Source organism: Girardinichthys multiradiatus, chromosome 12, assembly GCF_021462225.1.
Source record: "Girardinichthys multiradiatus isolate DD_20200921_A chromosome 12, DD_fGirMul_XY1, whole genome shotgun sequence".
NCBI classification, from domain to species: domain Eukaryota; kingdom Metazoa; phylum Chordata; class Actinopteri; order Cyprinodontiformes; family Goodeidae; genus Girardinichthys; species Girardinichthys multiradiatus.
In genome coordinates, this window is record NC_061805.1 from 23,425,802 (window position 1) to 23,447,180 (window position 21,379).

The 21,379-nt window shown below is 38.1% G+C and overlaps 1 protein-coding gene across 3 annotated transcripts in view; it reads left to right on the top strand.

Moving 5' to 3' along the window:
- rnf122 (ring finger protein 122) overlaps positions 1–16,740 on the top strand; it is a 33,861-nt gene extending 17,121 nt beyond the window's left edge. For 2 of the 3 annotated variants that reach the window (XM_047381995.1, XM_047381992.1), the window contains 4 exons: positions 7,994–8,039; positions 8,122–8,163; positions 8,259–8,341; positions 15,996–16,740. In XM_047381995.1, the coding sequence (XP_047237951.1) occupies positions 7,994–8,039; positions 8,122–8,163; positions 8,259–8,341; positions 15,996–16,110 (286 nt within the window). In that variant the 3' untranslated portion in view covers positions 16,111–16,740. The remainder of the gene's footprint in view (positions 1–7,993; positions 8,040–8,121; positions 8,164–8,258; positions 8,342–15,995) is intronic. The other variant, XM_047381994.1, reaches the window with a different exon arrangement.
- The last annotated feature ends 4,639 nt before the right edge of the window (positions 16,741–21,379 follow it).

Here is a 21,379-nt window from a genome sequence, read left to right on the forward strand (position 1 = left end):
TCTGTGTGATGCTATCATGTCAATATGGACCAAACTGTCTGAGGAATGTTTCCAGTACCTTGTTGAATCTATGCCACGAAGGATTAAAGCAGTTCTGAAGGCAAAAGGGGGTCCAACCCGGTACTAGCAAGGTGTACCTAATAAAGTGGCCAATGAGTGTAATTATACCCAAACAGAAAAGCAAACACATGAAAGAGCTTCTCTCATCCGAGGGCAGAAGTAGTCATGCACATAAATTGCCCTCTTACAGATTATTTGTGCTCCCATGTTTTAATTTCAGACAAAGATAAACTGAGTAAATACAAAAGGCAGTTTACAAATGATGATTTAATTCATTAATGGAAAATGTTAAACAAACCACCCTGGCCACATGTGAAAAAGTAAATATTATTTAGATCCTGTAACTGGTCAACTTTCGCAGGAACAACTGTCATGAGCCGCTTGTCAGAACTTGCAATGAGTGTTTTAGATTGCCATGAAGGAAGTTTGGACCACTCTCTGCAGAATTGTTTTGATTCAGCCACATTAGGTGAGTTTTGAGCATGAAGCCCTGCTTGAGATCATACCACAGCATCTCGATATGATTTAAGTCTGGACTTTGACTAGGACCTTGACTTTTTTGAGCCACCTTGAGGTTCTGATCATTGTTCTGCTGCATAACTCTAAGTCTTATGCTGAAGGTCACAGACTGATGGCTGGACATTGTCCTTCAGGACTTTCTGCTAGAGAGCAGAATTCATAGTTCAATCAATTAATCATCCAGCTTCTGAAACAACAAAGCAGCTCAAGATCACCACCATGTAACGGGATGCACACCTGCCAGAAAGTTCCACATTTGTTTCTTTGGTCCACTGAATGTTTTCCCAAAAGCCTTGGGGATCATCAAGACAATTAGAGACGGAACTTAGTTTTCTGTTTGGTCTCACCTCAGAACGCCATTGATGGCATTTTTGTCTTGTCTCTTTCTAACTGTTGCTTCATAAATATCTGGACACCCCGGTGGTCTTCAGTGTGATGGTGCAACACTGCAGAACCTCTCCCCATAATGTGATTGTGCGATCCTGCTTCGCTTATACACTTTGAATTCAGTTTCAGCTTCTGTTGATGGATGTAGCTAATGCACTGGACACATAATTTAAAGCTTTGAGGGAAAAAAATCAGAAGACACTCAAACAGGAACAGGGTTCCTATCGTTCACATAAGTGAGCATGCTGGAACCGACACCTCCACCTCTACCAGCAGTGGAAATTGTTTACCTTACTGTTATGGCTTTAGCACAAACATTCTGAATTCAGTGTGAAATATGTTACCATGGTCAGTACCTGGTGATGATCTGTATATTGAGGTTTGATTGATTGGTTGACAGACAGGCAGACAGGCAGGCAGGCAGGCAGACTGACTTTTGACCCATGGCTGTGCCGGTAAAAGCTCACATCCCTTCTGTTTCCCCCGAAGTGCTCGCCTATGAGTCACAGCCACTGACTCACTACATGAAGAAGATTATTGCAGCGAGAAGAAGAAGAAGATTATTATATTTGTTAGAAGTGTGATTGTGAATTTTTTTATAGAGGAGGTCAATCATCTTATTTAAGGTTTCCTAATATCTGACAGTCCTGGGTACGAGTTTTTGATGTTTAGTTATATTTATTTTACTTCACAGTGTAATCATTCAAAGGCTCTCTTTGTCTGCCTTTGAGAGTTTCATGCCTTAATTGTTCCCAGATAAAAGAATAAAGTCATGTATTTTAATCTTTTACTCTGATACCCCAAAATGTGTGAAGACGTGTAAAGCAGATTGGTTATAAGAACAAACATATGGAAGAAGGTGCTCTGGGGAGACTAGACCAAACTGGACCCACATGCACGTATTTACATGTCTTTACAGTTAGAATCTGCAATAGACTAGAAACATCAACCCTTAGACCAGAGCTGCACTGGATGGATTTAGATCATATCATAGTCATGAGATGGAATGGCCTAGTCAATGTCCAGAACTAAATCCAGGTGAACATCTGCAGCAAGACTTAAACACTGCTGTTCATATGTGTTCTCTGTTCAATCTGACCGAGCTTGAGCCATTTTGCAAAGAAGAAAAGGCAAAGAAAATCTGTCTCTATATGTGAAAAGCAGAATTTCTAACTAGAACCAGCAAAAAAGTCACAAGAGCCAACGCCTTTGCCTGCTCCAAGGGCCATACATATTTACATTTTGTGATCAAAACAATCCTTTTAGTTGTTGCTGAATTCAACAACTAAAAGTAGCTATATTAATCTGTCTGAATGACTATCTGCAGCACATTTACAATGTGAATTTTGCTGTCAGAGAAGCTTTAAAAATCTCCTTTAAGATTCAGCTGACAACCAGGTCTAAAAACAGAAAGCATAGCTTCTTTGTATTTAGGTTGATATGGTTTTGTTAGTGTCCTGCTTCACAGCTGCACAGAAGAGAAAAACAGCATGAAGAGTTTGCAGAAATACAATCAAAATGCTTTAACAGCAGAAAGGCCACGCTGGAGGTCACCTGCAGATGAATGTGAACACAGAAACACACGAAAAAGAAACTGGCTGCGAACCCTTCATCCTAGCAGCGCAACAAATGTTTGCCTTCTAAATTGTTAAGAGACCTTTTAGGTTTTAACTTTGATGAATAGCCTTCTGCATTCTGAAGTGATGTCAAGAAGCTGACTTCAGATCTACTAAGAAGCAAGGCCAGCTTGAAGCGGGATCACGAGGGGATCTGTTTAAAGGGTTTAAGGCAGAGAGCTGAGGCTGGAGGTGAAGTAGGCTGGACTGAAAGGAGGATGAGTCATCTGAAAACAAACTGCAAGGACTAAACACTGAAGAGCAGAAAGTGCTCTTCAGTGTTCCGTCTTTCAGCTTTCAGAAGCATCTGAAAGCAGACAGATAAAACTAACCAGTAAAAATGAATGAAGGAAGTATTTGTAGATTATGAAACTGCTTGCAGCTGATGAGACTTGTCTCTCGCTTGTAGAGACTTTGACTAAATTAAGCAGTAGGATGTGAAGTTGTGCTTCAGTAGTGCTACAGGCTGATCTCCTCCATGCCCTGCAGTGTTGATGCAATAATTCATACAAAAGGAGCCCCAATTACATAATGTGTGCATATACTGTACACCTTTGATTAATTTGACAAAGTTCTGACTGGCAACTTAAAAATACGCGCGAACAAAAACGGACCCTGCTAACAGCTCTTTCTGCTCTTACAAATGAACTTTCTTGCTCAGTTTTTCAGGTGAAGCAGTGAAACTTTCATTCCCATCTCCCTTTCTAGGTCTTCACGTCATTTTCCACCCATGGGAAATGTCAGCGGATTTAAACTGTGTATCCTCACATTGTTCATGTGAAACGCTGTTAGCAGCGGCAGTCAGCGTAAACAATAAAGCAAGTAACAAAAACAACTAATGACGGTGGTTTCCTCTCTCCTGCTTTCTCACTTTATATAGATATGCTTTTAATATACTTTTTACATTGAGAATTTTTCAAAAGAGTTTTTTTGCTTCCAGTCTGAGATGCTGGAGATGCATCTATAATGTCAGACCCCACCTGCAGACAGGAATGGATATTTGGGTCTATGTTTAGTTATGTAAAAACAAGAGGCCAAAAATAACCGCCTGAACCGAGACGGTTGGCCAAGCGATAAAGATCTGCTCCCCATTGTTGGTTTTTGGGGGAGGTGGAGCAGTGAATTAAAGAGTCTACAAACTCATTAGCTGTGTGGGTGTGTGTCTGTGTGCTGAAGCTGCATTCTAGGCATCGCTTCATGAGCGTTTATGGGTTTGATAATGCGTGCGAGTGTTTGCTGAGGAACTTTTATTTTGTCCATAATCGTGTGGCCACTGTAGCATGAAAAACCCTGTCACTACAGGGGTTTAATTACACAAACACTTACAGTTTAACCAGAAAAACTTAAATTCTACTGTGGAACTAATAACAACCTGTTTGATTGAGATCTAAATCAACGCAAATGTTTTTATTTCTTTAAAAACAGGGATCCTTTTCACAATTGTTCTACCAGATTTTAGATTGGTTATAAATCACATTAAAATAACATTAAAAACATAAATAATCTGTAAAAAATCTTTTAAATATACAAGAAACAGAAATGTCTAAATTTTAGGGTTATGTTGGGAGGTCTTATCTGTTAAAGTTCTGGATTGCTTTTCTTATAACCATTTAAAAGTTTTCTGTTGCATAATCAAATTTGATATCATCTTTAGTTACTCTTAACAGTGGTGTTGTGCAGGGTTTTATTCATGGCCCATTTATTATTTGTTCATTGGCTCCATTTAGAAAATCTTTGCAGACCATTCTGTGATCTCTCCTATCACTGATATGCTGAAGATCTTCAGCTTTTTACAAGAAATGTATATAATTTTAGACATTTTGACCAAAATCTATACTCAAATAATATTGATCCCTTCAACTCTGACACAGATTAATTTGTAATTTGTAAAAGTCTTCCCTAATTAAATGACTCCATGAAGCAGACGTACGCCTAATGGCAAAGCTGCAGGACCGGATGGGTTCCCTGCAGAATTCTACAAAGAGGTATGGTCACTGCTGGCCCCAATTTTCCAACGGGTGGTATCAGAAATTTAGGAAACTTTGATACTCTTCCCAAACATGAATTGTGCTAACATAAATTTTATCCTCAAGCCGGATAAGGATCCGACACTGCCATCTAGCTACTGCCCAATATACCACCCCCGTTTATAAATGCAAATCTCAATATCATCTGCAAGATGTTTGCCACAAGGTTTGAATAGATAACTCCTCATATTACATATCCTGACCAGGCTGGGTTAATTAAAAATGAGTATGCAACAAATAATACAATAAGACTCTTCAATCTAACAGACTATTGTAACAACCAAAAGAAAAGCTGTTTAATTGTGCAGAGAAGGCTTTTGAAAAGGTTAACTGGAAATGTCCCTTTGCTGCCTTACACAAATTTGGATTTGGACATAATTTTTTTGTCATGGATCAGATTACTATATAGCTCACCTCATGCTTGTTTAAAAACAAATGACTGGATTTCTCAGAGCTTTAGTCTAGAGAGGCACCAGACAGGGTTGTCCCCTCTCCCCCTCAATGTTCGCTATATTCATTGAACCAAAAGTGGATTTGAAAGCAAATAGATGACATATCCTTCTTGCAGTTCAATGCAATGCAAAAGGTTTACTTAAGAACTGCAATAATAAAGAGTTTAAGTATAATTTATTCCAAAATGTATATTTTGTTACTATAGAGAATGTCGGCTTGTAAGACAAAGCAACAGAAGATATTTGAATTGATTTGTTCACCAATAATTAAATTAAATCACAGACATTCTGTAAAGATATTAAAAGTCGGGCCGTGTTAGCCCATTAAACACCTTTAAACCACATTTAGACATCAATAGATGTCTTTTTATGCACATATTTTAACCTGTCAACCATGGATTCACATTGTTTAGATGAACGGCAACATTGACTATTCCACATCTGGTTTGTTAAGAGGAAGAGAGAACCAAAAACACAATTTTTAGCGACAAATGCAACCATTTTACTCCAAACACTGAAGAAACCAAAGAACAACTTAACTGATTAAAGATGTGGGACAAATATCCTTCTTCGAAAATGCTTCAAAATGATATCTTGGGTATTTAATTGCATTGTGCATTTTAATGGCAGCTGTTTTACTCTGAGGTTTTTCCCGGCTCCCCTTCTAATAAAATGTTTCATCATGATGTTATTTGGTAAAACAAGAAAATCCTGTTCTACCAAAGATGTCTTTCACTCTTTTGAAAAGCTCTATTTTATAACAATAAGGTTAACTATTATTTTGTTAGTAGTTAGTAAATATAAACTGTCACTTTGCACAGGAGTTTATATTGACTGAAGGAACCCCCTCTATAAATGCACAGTAATAAGTTTCGGTACCTTAATATTTTTTAGTGCAGCCCTCCGCAAAAAGTCAATTACATTTCCTCCCATGCTCCAATCATTTTTGTTTATCCCAGCATTTATGCTGTGTAAAAGTTATAAATCATTCCTCTTGTGATTATGGGCCCAAAGCTCTTTAATAATTATAATTTATTAACCAAACCTCAAAATGTCACTGTTTATTCAACCACTTCACCGAAGGTGGGGGAACTTCGACCTTGTTTTCACAGATAAATCACTCTTGCACAAAATAAACACAAATGCTTCTCTTAATTATATATATGAAGATTTATTGAAGCCAAATAATCCTGATATATCATTATTCTGGTCCAAAAACCTTCACCTAACTAACAAGCACTATTCTACACAAAAGGAATAAAAATGACTACCTGACAATGATAATAAAAGAAAAATATATATGCGCATTTAGTGTCTATGAAGATCAAACAAGTAGTTTTATGGACAAAATGTGTAATTTGGGTTAAATGGAAAGAGAAGTCCTCCTGGTGCTGATGTCTCGATCGCAGTGATCAGCTGATAAAACGGTGAGGCCACGCCCCTTTAGCCACAACTAGCTGATCGCCCCAAATCTTAACAAAGAGTCATAAACTCTGAGGTGGGACCTCAGTGGAAAATCTCCAGCAATAAAACTGGAACAAAGAGTGGTCGGGCAAGGCCCAGACCGCAGCTACCTTGAATGAAAAACTTTTAAAAGTCCAACTTCTAACTCCTGGCTGATTTGAGATCAGCCGGACAAACATTAACCAGCACGATTCAGCAGCAAATCAAAACACAGCTCAGCATAACATAATTCAATCGGTATTGCATTCAACAAGTTAATACCTTAGATTAACTACTGGTGATTCTAAATCACTTTAACTATGCCTCATCCTGCCCAGACCTCTAAATGCACCTATCCAGTTTACTATGAAAAGAACGAAATTACTTTGAAGTTGATTTCTTCTCTCCACCGGTCGAGGATGGATCACGCGTCCGTGATCAAATTAAAGGAAAAAACGGTAATTTCTCATCCGTCCAGGAGGGGAAAAGATGAACCGTTAGTCGACTGCATACACGAGGAAAACTCATCTCCTTGGACATAGAACCTGTGTGGGTTTCACCTGCGCCAGGTGTCGACACGGTCTTCGATCGGTAAACAAATCTCCTGATCTTCTCTATCAGACAGATTTCCAGCTTTCAAGCTCTTCCGAAAATGGCCTTGTGGAGCAAAGGTTCGCCTGCGAGTTCTTGTCTCTCCAGATATGCACCTCCGTTACGCTGTCCTGTTAGACAGGTGGGAAATGTTACCGAAACTTCATCTCCTCTGGGTTTTACACTCTTGGTGACGTCAGAGCTGCGACGTCTGTTGAGCTGCGTGTGTCAAATTGTGCGACCAAAATGGATGACCCCAACACCTCATTACTTTATGTTTTGCTCCTTTAGAGATAGACTGTCTTGTAATCCTTTAAAAGTGGTTTTGATTGATATTTTTCCAGATTTTGGGCTGTTAGTCCTCGATGCAGCTGTCCGGCGTTTAATTACCCCCTCCCTCCTTCCTTCACTGCCCATTTCCTGTGTATGTACGGCTAAATAAAGTCCACTAGAGCCACAAAATTAAAGAGAAAGAAAACTCTCCTAAAGTCAAGAGATAAACCAGTGTTGTGTTGACAGATAATAGCCAACACACTCATTATTTCTTTTCAGGCCTCTTTTAGCAAAGCCTGGACAATATGATGTTGAGATCAGGTTTTAGACAGTAGTAAAAAAAACTACTTAAATGAAAGAAGATCAGGGTCATTCCAAGCACAAAGAAATTAGAAGTGGTTTAAAACTTTTGCACCGGACTGTTTCTTCTATTTCCAACAGAATGTTGTAAGGTAAACTTTAAATGTTGCATTTTAAGTTAGTAAATATCTAAACTTTACAAATTGAACTCTTAGATAATACAAAGGATGAAAATATTTGTTGCACCACTTTAGCCTGAATGCACACAAACAGCCTTGTTTGAAGTTGAAATAATTATTTTTTATTTCCTCTTTTTCATTGACAGCAAACTGCGACACCAAGCACAAAGTGAACGCTTTGGATACAGAGAGGTAAGGCAGGAAGTAATAACCAGCAGCATAATTAATGCCATAAAACATCTAATTTTAAAGTGTGCGTTTGTTATTTCTACAGGTGGTGTTAAAAGGAGATCCAAAAAAATTAAATCTTCATGGGGTAAGTTTGTTTTCTGTCCAGTTATAGCCTGATGTTTGGGGATAGTTTTACAGTGACTGTCTGGTCTCACATTGTCTCGACTGTCACTCTTGCAGCAGACGTGCGCCGTGTGTCTGGAGGACTTTAAAGTGAAAGACGAGCTGGGGGTGTTACCATGCCAACATGCTTTCCACAGGAAGTGAGTAGAAGCACAGTGGAGTCTTTCTTCTTGCTTGTTCGCCATCTCACTTGCACTGAGACTTGGTAAAGCAAATTCCGTCTGGTTTGTTGTGAAGGTCAGAGGTCAGAAGCTGGACGAACATTATCGTTCATTAATGTCATCTTGTTCAGTACTAGAGGGAAGGGTCAGGACTGCAGTTTATCACAGCTGATCACAGCTTTCAATTTCTGGTGAGGATTGAATTAGGACACTCCTACATTTATTCCCACTTACAATGGCTAAACTCACAGAAGATGAAAACATTCAAACCCTCGTCCAGCTGTTGACTGACGCTTGTCACATTTAATGAAGAGAGAAAGAGAGGGAGATATACAAACAGACAAATAAGACCATTTCACTAATTTCAATAAATTATTTTGATGTTACTCTGCCCTCTCTCCACTGAGCCTGGTATGTGCTTTTCTGGATTTCACTGACAACATGAAAGAAATTTTTAAGATTGGGACCCAAATGGCCCAGACCCTGCTACTAAACCAACATCTTTCAAAAGCTGCAGAGCCTCACCACCTCCTAATCTATCTCCTTTAAAACAGGTCCTTCAAATCTCTGCTCTGTGATACAGTCTGGGCCCCAGTAGTAACTCTATGAAAAATAATCATTTCCAGGAAAAACCTGGGCCCTTGATAGGAGATAGTTGTAAAATCTCTGTGCTTACACGTGACAGAAAGAACAAAGCTGAAAGGATAAGAGACAATAATACACTTAAAAGCCATAAACTGTCAGGTACAAGCAGACACAAAGTTAATGTTAGCAACTAAGTCATATAAACTGGCTTTATTGAGCATTGGATCTCTATCAGGAAAATCATTTTTGATCAATGACGTCATTACTGACCACGATCTTGATGTTATGTTTTTAACAGAAACATGGTTACATGAATTTAATGAAGCTCGAATTCTGATAGAGGCGACGCCTCTGAACTACAATTTTCTTTGTGAGAGCAGACAGCAAGGAAAAGGAGGAGGGGTGGCCACTTTGTTTAAAGATTTACTAAAGTGTAAAAAAGTATTTCTGGGCAAATTTGACTCTTTTGAATATTTGGCTCTCCAGGTAAAGAGCCCGGTCCGAACCATGTTCGTGAATATTTACAGGCCTCCTAAGTCCAAAACAAACTTTATCAGTGATTTTAATGAGCTTTTAGCTGTGATATGTGTTGATTATTACTGTTTAATTATTGTGGGAGATTTCAACATTCACATGGACAATCCTGAAGACAGAAGTACAATAGATCTATGTGACACTCTTAGAACTTTTGGTTTGACTCAACATGTTAAACAACAAACGCACAAACAGGGACATATTTTGAACTTGATCATCACTAGGGGTCTAAACATTTCCATGGTGTCTGTAACAGATGTTGCTCTATCTGACCACTTTTCTGTTATTTTTGAAAGCATCATCTCCAGTGACTCAGTTTGCCAAAGAGACATGATAAGAAAACGCTTCTTTAAGGATGGTGCTGCTGAAACCTTTAACCAGATTTACTCTTCTACCTCCAATTTGCCCTATAACACTGTAGATGAGCTGGTAGATAACTTTCATTATAAAATCTCGGACATCATTGATTCAATTGCTCCAATTAAAGTGAAAGTTGTTTCTGGGAAGAAAATGTCTCAATGGAGAAGTGCTCCACCAGTCAGAAGTGAAAAAAAGGAGTGTCGAAAAGCTGAACGCAGGTGGTGAAAGACTGGACTCCAGGTTCACTATATTATTTATAAATAGAGACTTTACAGATATAACCTACAACTGAAAAATGCAAGGGAATCTTTCTTTTCTGAAATCATCAGCAAAAACATTAACAATGCTCTTGCATTATTTGCCACGATCGACAGGCTAACAAACCCTCCTGTAACTGTAGCATCTGAACTCCACTCTACCAGGGCCTGCAATGAATTTGCTAAATTCTTTACTGAAAAAACCCAAAAGATCAGAGAGGCAGTCAGCACATCCACATCAACTCCAGTACCAAAGTTGTCTCCAACTAGAACTGATTTTGACAAAATTTCCCAATTTCACCAAATAATCTAAGAAAACGTAGAAGAAATTGTACAGCAACTAAGCTCTTCTTCCTGCTGTCTCAATCTTTTACCCACAGCTTTCCTTAAGAAAGCTTTGCCTGTAATAACATCTGATTTAACACAAATAATAAACATGTCCCTTTTGTCAGGTGTTTTCCCCCAGACCCTAAAAACAGCAATTATCAAACCTCTATTGAAAAAGAGCAACTTGGAGAAGCTGCTACTACAGAACTACAGGCCTATATCAAACCTCCCCTTCATCATTAAGATTATTGAAAAAGCTGTGTTTCTACAGTTAAACAACTTCCTAATAACGACCAACCGCTTCGATGTCTTCCAGTCAGGCTTCCTGCTCACCACAGTACAGAGACTGCTCTTGTCAAGGTGTTCAATGACATCCATATAAATGCAGACTGTGGAAGAACCACAGTGCTGGTATTACTGGACCTTAGTGCAGCATTCGACACTGTTGATCACTCCATTTTATTAGAGCGCCTGGAAAACTGGGTCAGCCTTTCTGGTACAGCACTCAACTGGTTTAAATCCTACTTGAAGGACAGGGACTTTTTTGTGTCAGTAGGTAAGTTTACATCAGAGACCACAAAAATCACATGTGGCGTTCCCCAAGGGTCCATCTTAGGGCCCCTCCAATTCAATATCTACATGCTCCCCCTAACTCAGATTTGAATAAACAACAACATAAGTTATCATAACTATGCAGACGACACACAGCTATACGTGACCATGAACCCATTCAAGCGCTGGGTAAATGCTTAGAAGAAATCAATGCATAGATGGGCCTAAATTTTCTTCAGCTGATTCAAAACAAAACTGTACTAATAATCTTTGGACCAAAGGAAGAGCGTTTAAAAGTTAGCCCACAGCTTCAGTTAATACAGCTAGAAACCACCAGTCAGGCTCGAAACCTGGGTATAGTGATGGACTCAGACCTGAACCTTCAGAGGCACATAAAGACAGTAACAAGGTCGGCCTTCTATCACCTAAAGAACATCTCCAGGATTAAAGGACTAATGTCTCAGCAGGACCTTGAAAAACTAATTTATGCGTTCATCTTTAGTAGAATTGATTACTGCCACAGTGTCTTCACAGGTCTGCCTAAAAAGTCGATCAGACAGCTGCAGTTGATCCAGAACGCTGCTGCCCGCATCGTCACTAGAACTAAGAAAGTGGAGCACATCACCCTGGTTCTAAAGTCCCTACACTGGCTCCCTGTAGCTCAGAGAATAGACTTTAAAATACTTCTGTTAGTCTATAAATCACTGAATGGCTTAACACCAAAATACATTACAGACTTGTTGTCAGTGTATCAACCACCCAGACCTCTCAGGTCTTCTGGCTCAAATCTACTCTGCATACCCAGAACCAGAACTAAACATGGAGAAGCAACTTTTAGTTCTTGTGCTCCACTAATCTGGAATAAACTGAAAACTGTAAAAGCGCCAAAACCCTAAGTTGCTTTAAATCAAGATTAAAAACGTATTTGTTTAGAGTGGCCTTTGAATGTGTTATCTAAACATTAGTTAAGTTTTCAGTCCAATTTTCCTTTCATTTTCTTATAAATCATTTTATTATTAATTTTAATTATTTTATCTTTTTTACAGTCATCTTGTCATGTTAATTATTAATTTTTGTTCTCTTTAACTTTTTGTGTTCGTTAGTCATTTAACTACCTTTATGCCACTGTAATGTACTTTTGCTATCATGTCTTTTTCTTTTTTTTTTTTATGTAAAGCACTTTGAATTGTCTTGCTACTGAAATGTGCTATATAAATAAACTTGCCTTGCCTTGTTGAAGTCTGAAGAAGAAAAGAAAAAGCATGACCACAACCATTTTTCTGAATGTCTAATAGCCTAAATCTCATAATAAGGTGTTGAAAATTGAAACAAACATACAGTATTTTATAATTACAGCATGCTGACCAGAACTCTGTTCTGTGTAAGTAAAATTCACTTTAACTCAAGCAGCTCCTTTCATGCAAGCATTTCTACTCCAACAGTTGAGGAATCATTTTGCTCGGTAGTTAACGTTACAGGCTAATATATGTCGAAGGCTAAATATAATACTCTATGATATGGAGCAGCAAAAAAAAAAAGATGAATAAATTGGAAAATGTGACTTAGCTGTCTGTTTGATTTTATTAGCATAATAATAGACCTTATGTTAACATTAACTAACTAAAGTAGGTTTGTGATTTGAAATGAAAGGTAGGTCTACATGAAAGTGTGGTGAGTTATATTTATATTGGTAATGGTTTATTATTAGTGTAATGTTTCAACTCTGGCTGAAACGGTTAAGTAATGTATACTGTTTTCTCACAGCGAGTCTCTTTTGATTAAGATGCATAGCAGAACGTTGATTTATTTCATTCACAAATTTTGCAGCAAAGTGCCAAGAAAAGCGAGGCTATGAAAGCACAAATATTTCTCATTTAAAAAACAAACTTTTATAAATAAATTTGGCAATAGATGCCCATGTTTGGCTTGAGCACTTGCCTCTAAAATATCTGTGCATGTTCTGACCAGCACCAGATCCAATTGGGATGTGGTACTGGTCTGGTTTTAGCTTTCTGAATATCTTTTGTATTCCCCCTTTCAGCATGAAGCTGTCTCTCAACATCAAGTCAAAACCTAACAAAGTAAAGGCCACGCTTCAGTGTATCTTAGATGAACTCTTAACAGCATTTTGGGGAATGACATTTGACTAATATAATTTCACAGTGACAGTTGATAAACCAATGACCATCACTGATTGATGATGTCAAGTTAATCAAAATAATTATTGAAATGAGTAAAAAGACCCAACTTTTTGAGATTTTGAGATGTGTTTTACTTTTCTGCCACAAAATGACAACTATTTTGACAGAATTTTCCCATAAATGATTTTTAAAAACCCTCCAAATGTTGTAAAAGCAACCAGAAACCAGTCCAGTCTGGCAAATTGCACAGCACTACACAGTTTACCCCAGTCTTATTAAGAAAACACTAATAAACAACAACAATAAACATGCCAGAGCATAATGTGTATGTATGATGATGCCCCCTTCACATTTCTGCCTACCCCCTCATGTATGCATGCCTAGAACTGGCCCTGGTAGCAACATATCAGTCTTGTAAGGTATTTAAGGAGGACTCCAAACAATTTGAATTCAGTCATTATATTGTACAGAAAATAGTCTGCAAGTAGAGGATATTCAAAACAACTGCAAACATTCCCAGATCTGGCCACCCTGAGAGCAGACTGCAAGATGCTAAGAAAAGTCCTAAAAACCCTAAAACATCAAGGGATTTATTGAAGGCTCATGCTACTGTTGATATGAAAGTACATGTCTGTACTAGCAGAGACTGTAAACGGTTAACTTTCATGGGAGGTGTGCAAGGAAGAAACCTTTGCTCTTTAAGGGAACACAAAGCCCCGACTTAAGTTCGTCAGCACCGGGGCTGCTCACCATCATAGAATCCACCTGAATTTTTCAATGTAACCGAGGATACATTGTAAAATGAAAGATGAAGCAGAAATGGACCTTATGACTCAAAACATGTTAGTGAAACGACCAAGAACTGGTTGAGAGTAAGAAATGGAAAGTCCAGGGCTCAGATCTTGATCTCATTAAGATGCTCTGCGGTGACGTAAAATGGGGCTGAACATGCAAAAACCTCCTCAAACATCTCACAGGTGAAAGAAAGACGTGGAACAAGCTGTCCTCAACCCGATGCCAGAGATCATCAGGTCTTCAGGTCATCAGGATTTCTAAAGGCGTTAAAGGTTTTCTTTGGGCTTCTTTTTCTCCCATTTACTTACTATGACTACTTATTGTACATTGTGTTCCTAAAGAATAAGAAAAGTCTGAAAAAAATATTCACAGATGATAGAAAGTGTCAGAAAGACATGTATTTGAGAAATGGGATTTGAGGCTTGAGCAAGTTGTTCTTCAGCAGAACAGCAACAAGAAACCCACCAGCTCGGTTAAGGTTGCCTATAAGTTCTCAAGTATTGCCAACTAATGCATGGCTCTCATTTTTTGGAGGTTTGTCTTTGTTTTCCTTAAAAGCCGCGCTGTAGATACAGTAGCTACCCATGATGGCCGTTTTCAGGTTTCAGCCAGAAAAATACAGGATGGAAACCAGGGCCAATTCTTGCTCCTTATGGGGCAACAAACACCGGGTAAAATACCAGTAGTGGTTTAACATGAGTGAAATACTAGTTCATACTTACCAGTACCACTGAACATAAATATGAAACACAATGGAAAATGTTTCAGCTACAAAATTTAACTGGTACTGAAACCACTAATAATAGATGGTGTTGAGATGAATAAACATCATCATTCATCGCCTTCATTAAAACTTTTGTTTCAGTGTCTCACTGAAGTCAAAGCCTGGATGACCTCAAATATTCTCAGTTTCAATTGGGCTTCCCCCAGAGGAGCTGGAGGAGGTGTCTGGTTACAGGGATGTCTGGGCATCTCTACTTAGTCTGCTGGCCCTGCGACCTGCTCCTGGATAAGCGGAAGACGACAAGTACAAAATCAACTATTGCACAGTACTGACGTTTTAAAAGGCTAAAGTAATAGGGTCATTGCAGATTCAAAGCCAGTCTAAAATTTCTTTACAACACTCCCAGCCTTTCTGCAAATGAAACATTGGTTGGCAAACATGTTAATAAAATATGAAATTTAGTTCCTTGATCACTTAAGTGTTCAAGCCAAGGTGTTGTACTTTCTACTCAGAGGGTTTTATTTTTTAACCAGACTGAAGAGATCTTTCGTCATTACAGTCTGGAGGTGCATTTTGTGTGTCGTGATAGCTAGCTATTAAGTCTAGCTAAAATCTATTTGCTTAGCTAACAGCTTTTTGGGAATGACTTGTTGGTGCTAACATAGTACTTTGTCTGTGTTATATTTGGCATTTTGTATAAATTCAGCCAAAGAAATTGCAGCACACTGAATCTCTGTGCCCAAAGACAACATTTAATGCCAGTTCTGTCATGTGTTGACACAACGTTGTTCATTCCCTGAGTTTAGAAGCCATTTCAGGCCACATCATTCAAAGATCACAGTTGAACAGAAAATGAGGGAAAAAACAGTCAGAAGTCAAAAGAAAAACTGGAGAAAGTCTGGCTTTAGAAGCAAATTAATGAAAAATTACTCAAGACCTTTGCCAAGTAGTTTAGATCAAGACAGGGTAGATCAATGCTGGTCTTTAAAACTGAAAGCAAAAAAGGAAATGTCCTCCCCCTTCTTATTTATAGCATAAAGGGTCCAAATTATGGAAACCAAATCTGCTCACTAGCACCAACTGGTAAACATGTTAAAAAAAAAAAGTTTCTTGAATATCACTTTAAGTGTTAGATCAACACATTGCAGTTTTTAAAACTGTGTAAGAAGCCTGGTATGGCCCATGTTTTTTGCAGAATAAGAAGCATGATGCTGCCACCTAGTCAGGAAAACACTGCTTTCCACCAAACATCCATCAGTAGTAGCGTTGGATTTCAGCAGATTGTTGTTTGTATCTTGCCAACTAGTGCATGATTGTCATGTCGTTTTCTATTAACATGTGTTTCTTCTCCTATGTAGGTGTCTTGTGAAATGGCTGGAGGTTCGCTGTGTGTGCCCCATGTGCAACAAACCCATAGCGGGCCCCCCCGAGCAGCATCACAGCATTGGGACTCTGCTTGATGAACTGGTATAGCCTCTGAACCCCTACCAGCCCGGGGTGGGAGGCCAATGCTCAGCCACATCATGACCAGCGGGAGCAGGGACACGCCGTCGAAACAAAGCAAAGCACCAACACGGTAACCTAGATACCACCTGGAGAATAGCCTCTGAAGGTTGCTGCGAGATTATCTTCTGCCACCCACACATCCCTCCAGCACTCTTCTTTCAGCATCCCTCCCTGCACCTGTTCCTTTACATCCTCCCCTGCTGCCTGGAATGTGGTTAACGGCATCACTGAGGTGGAGAAGGCAGCTGTTCCACTGTCGCGTGGACAAAAATTAGCGTTGACAGGATGAAGAACACGGCCTCAGCGAGGAGTTGGTGTTCCAGCCTTGAACGTCACGGTGGGCACAGGCATGAAATTAGATCCGTACCCGCTGAAACCTGTGTGCAAAAACAACACCAGCAGACAACACCTTTCAGATTAACATCTGAGGGGGAATAAAAGCCACATGCAGACAAAAAAGAAACCCAATTTTCTGCTCATTGTCTCTGTTAGAGGTTTGTTTGTAAATTTGTAAAAAAAAAAGAAAGACTGATAGAAAAGGAGCAAGAGCTTAAACGTTTTTTAGACACTAAATTAATTAAAGGTGTATAAAATTGATTTCAGTGTAATTTGTGCTGTATAAATGACTTATTTCCTTTTTCCCATGTGGAGCAAAGGTCATAAGCAGGAAAACCCAACTAATTTCAACTATGATATAAAAAATCCAATCCAATCTTTATTCAACAGCCACATAATAGGTACTGTAAATTCTTTAGATGTTCGCTGCATTTTTTACTGCCCAGATATGTTTGTGTTGAGATAGATGTAAGATGTCAAAATCATCCTGTCTTTCACTGCTACAAATATTTCATTTCATTTCATTTTCTACTGCTTATTCCATAGTGGGTCACGGGGGAGCTGGTGCCTATCTCCAGCAGTCTATGGGCGAGAGGCAGAGTACACCCTGGACAGTTTGCCAGTCCATCGCAGGGAAACACACAAACAACCATGCACACACTCATTCATACACCTAAGGTCAATTTAGAGTGACCAATTAACCTAACAAAGCATGTCTTTGGACTGTGGGAGGAAGCCAGAGTACCCGGTGAGAACCCACGCATGCACGGGGAGAACATGCAAACTCCATGCAGAAAGACCCCAGGCCGGGAATTGAACCCAGGACCTTCTTGCTGCAAGGCAACAGTGCTACCAACTGCGCCACCGTCACCGCCACTGTCACCGCCACGTCAAAATCATCCTGTCTTTCACTGCTACAAATATGTGGCTGAATATTAGCATAACAATGAGAATTAAGAAAATACATAAAAAAAAGCGAGGATTTTTTTCTTATTTCCCCATTTTAAGAGAAAAGCCTGTAATGTGAAGAATAAAGTCCAAATGCTGAGAATAAAATTTACAGTAAAAAAAAACAGTTTGAGAAGAAAGTAGGGTTTACATGAACAAACTTCTCTCAGCTTCATTCTCGTCATGCCAACATAAAACTAAATTTAAATTAGAAAATTTCATTTACCAGTTTAAATAACCAGATGAACGTTATGCATGTAAAGAATAATGTCTAAATGTTGAGAAGAAAAGTAAAAAGAAGAGACAGAAGAAAAGACAAAAATTTAGTTTGAATAAACTTGTGTTTTTTATCTACACTAATTTATTAATTTGAAACTGCAATTGTATTTTAAGATAAAAGTAAGATTTACAGGAATTAACGTCTTCTAAATGTATAATTATGATGATGATTATCATAATTATTATTTTTTGGTTTTTTTGAAAGAGAAAAACTGAGTGGTGACTTCCATCTGCAAAAATCAATTGACTTCAATTTCTGCTTGCTGACTTGATTGTGAAATTAAATTTGTTTTCTTTCTTCTGTAAAAATAGACATGTCTTTTTTAAGTATACAAATACACAATTTTTCACTCATTAAACAAATGTTGATCATTTTTACAGGTTGCACTTTGAACGTACTAGCATCAATTTGTCATTTCTTCCACATTCCTCCCTAGTGGTTTTTTCCCCCCCTAAAAGCGTAATACTGCCTGAATTGAGCTCACAAAAACTCACAAAGCACATTGTTGGACCAAAACACACACCTGCACTGTAATTAAAATGTTAATGTGAGTGAATAAACAATGGGGGAAAGGTGATTCTGTTGTATTGTTGGCAAATGAACAACATAAATGTTCACTCTGACTCTAACCACATTCCGTGTTTTGTAAGACAATAGATGTAAATACTTGGAAAAAAAGTTAAAAATAAAATTGTTTTTGCTCAGCTTCTTGCTTCATTCTTTATAGTCACAAATGTGGCGACACTTGCAGGTGAAATCGTGCAACAAGATGTAGTTAACCTTTTGCACCTGCATGACCAATCATAAAAATACAAGTGTATAAAAGGTTACTCAGCACATAACGTTAAGATATTAATATAATTTTTACATTATGTCCCACATTATAAGAGGTTTGTTCTGACTGATGCTGTAAAACAACTAACCCTACCCATCATAAGAGACCTGCAAAGACCTGAGAGAAGAAAACACCTTTAAAATAATATCTTCACCTTTTTAAAACACATACGTTGCATTTGCTTGAAATGTCTGTCACCAACATTATAAATTAAACCTCTGCATGTTTTATTGGAGGGAAATACTATTTTTATTGACATTTGTATTTTGTTTTTATTAGTGTGAGCTCACATTAAAAGGCAGATGTGTGTGGCTTAGTGAATGACAAAGCTAATAAAGTTTTTTTTCTTCTTAGTTTTCTCTATTTTCTGATTGGGCACTGTTAGGATAAAACAGGATGGCTGGAGCGGCAGTTTGCTTCTTGTGCCGTGCCTCTATAGATCTGGTGGTGGAGCATTTCAGGTGACCAAAATGTATCAGATTTGCTTTGCCTCAACCTCCGAAGGAGCAAGGTTCTTCAGTACAGATGAAAATGTTGGAGCTATTTGCTTGAAGGCCAGTTTCTGGTTGGGACTCTATGCTCACTAAGCCATAGAAACCTCACTATTGCAGCAGCACACAGAATGCTGCGGTTGTCAGTTGTTTGACCGACAGGAGGCTGTGATGTCAGGTGTTTCACCCTTCCACGTCGTCCACAAGGTCATGCTAACAATGAGCTCCTCATAGATGCACCTCCCTTGTTGTTGACCGAGTATGCTCATGATAGGCCAGTGGATGATATTTAAATTACTTTTCAATAAAGAAAAATAAAGTTAATTTATTGGCTCTTTGTCAATTTGGCCAACCTTCTGTTTCTTTTTGTAGGAAAATACATGTTGGATATACTTGTATATTAACAGAAGTACAATAGCTTGTCATGAGGTCCGGACATTTAAAGGATCTTGTTCTATTGCTTGTTTCAGAAATGAAACATATAAAGATTTAGTTGAAAGTATTTTTTTCTTCCTGAGAAATCAGGTAGGCAAAAGAAAACATCTTATGGTCAAATTTTCCCAAGGATGAGTTTTTGGTTTTTTAAGAAAAGGCTATTTTTCTTTTTTTGAGAGAGTTTTGTAAAGTAAATTAATAAATTAATAAATAAATGCCCTAGTTTTCTTTTTCCTGCCTTTCAAAAACAACAAAAAATTTTATTTAAATTTTAGGGTAAAAAAAGTCTTACAGTCTTTGAAAATAAAATAAATAGCCTGGTTTTCCTTTTTTAAACTTGCATTTCAAAGAAAAAAAAGCAAACAAAGTTCTTTAAATGATGGGGGAAAAACTATCCTATAGTTTCATGTGCACAAGTATGCGCCTTAATTTGTGGTCCAAATAACAGACAGAAGTGCGGGAGCCACATAGTCCAATGAACAGAATGTAAAAACAGGACAGGACAGACTTACTGGTGGGACACAAAGACAGCAAGAAACAAGAAACCAGGACAGAGTAATGGAAGGAACCAACAATGAACAATGAAAACCAGGGAGATTAGATACTGAGGCAAGAGTGAAGAATGGAATTGGGACCAGGTGAGCTTAATCAGGGGAATGTGCAACAGCTGTGGAGGAGAGTGATGAGCAGGGGAACTGAGGGAAGGTGAATAATAAACACTGTGAGAAGAAAGAGGGTGCTAAAATAAAACACAAAGGAAATACAAGACTAACACTAACATAAGAGAATGAACTAAATTGGCACCAACAGTACCTCCCAAATTAGTAAGAAACTAAATACAAAGGAATGAACTAAAATGACATGAGCTAAACAATTATAATGAGCAAAGAAACAAACACACACAAATGAAAAACCAAACCCCTAACTCCCATGGACCCTGGCAGAATGAATGAATACATGAATAAATAACACGCCTGGTTTCCTTGCTTTGTAAATAAATAAATAAAAAACAGAAAAACTCTTTAAAAACTATGAAATATTTGTCCAATAGCGCCTTAAAAAATTAAAAACTGCTCTAAAAAAAAGCTTTCAAAGAAAAACCTTGCAAAAATGCTCCTTAAACTATAGGGAAATATATTTACTAACTAATAAACAAACTAACCAAATAGATAAATAACAAAATAGCCAATGCATTCAACAGAAAAAAGAACATTTGTTCAGCTTGAAAACGTTGTCAGGATAAAATGTTTTTGCTTTTCTGCCTTTTTTCATAGGATTTAAAAACAAATAAAACAGAATTTAAATAACATATGGAATTTGGTCAGATGTGGAAATTGTGTCAAAATTATTGTTTATTTAATTCCTCCCCCAAGACGTTTTAGGGCTCCCATACTTTCTGCATTCTGTGATCTAAAATATACTTTTAGGTCAGATTTTATTTCCTCTTGACTTTGATCCAAATTTATTTATGTAAAGTCACATTTCCAGGATTTAGTTTGTTATAATTATTATTAGTATTGCTGCATCTGCACTTTTTATTGCAGAGAAACATTAAGCAAGTGTATGGCTGATAGCAAGGACCATATGTAATGCATGCCCCACTAAATGTTCTTCCTACAAGATCTGACTAGGACCTAATTATTGCTTCAAAACAGATTGCAGATGAGAGAGAGAGAGAGAGAGAGAGAGAGAGAGAGAGAGAGCATTGCAGTATGAAGGACATTTCTGGTCATAGTTTGCTTCTAGCTAATTACAGTCTGAGTGAAACTAAAAGTGAATCAGGAATGAAAGCAGATGGTTTGGGATCTTCCAGAGATGAAGGAAGTGAGGAATGGAAAACAGGGAAAGAAGGGAATTGGAGAGGGAGGCGCTGGAAAAAGGTGGAGATTAAGAGGAGGGAGGATCATGTCA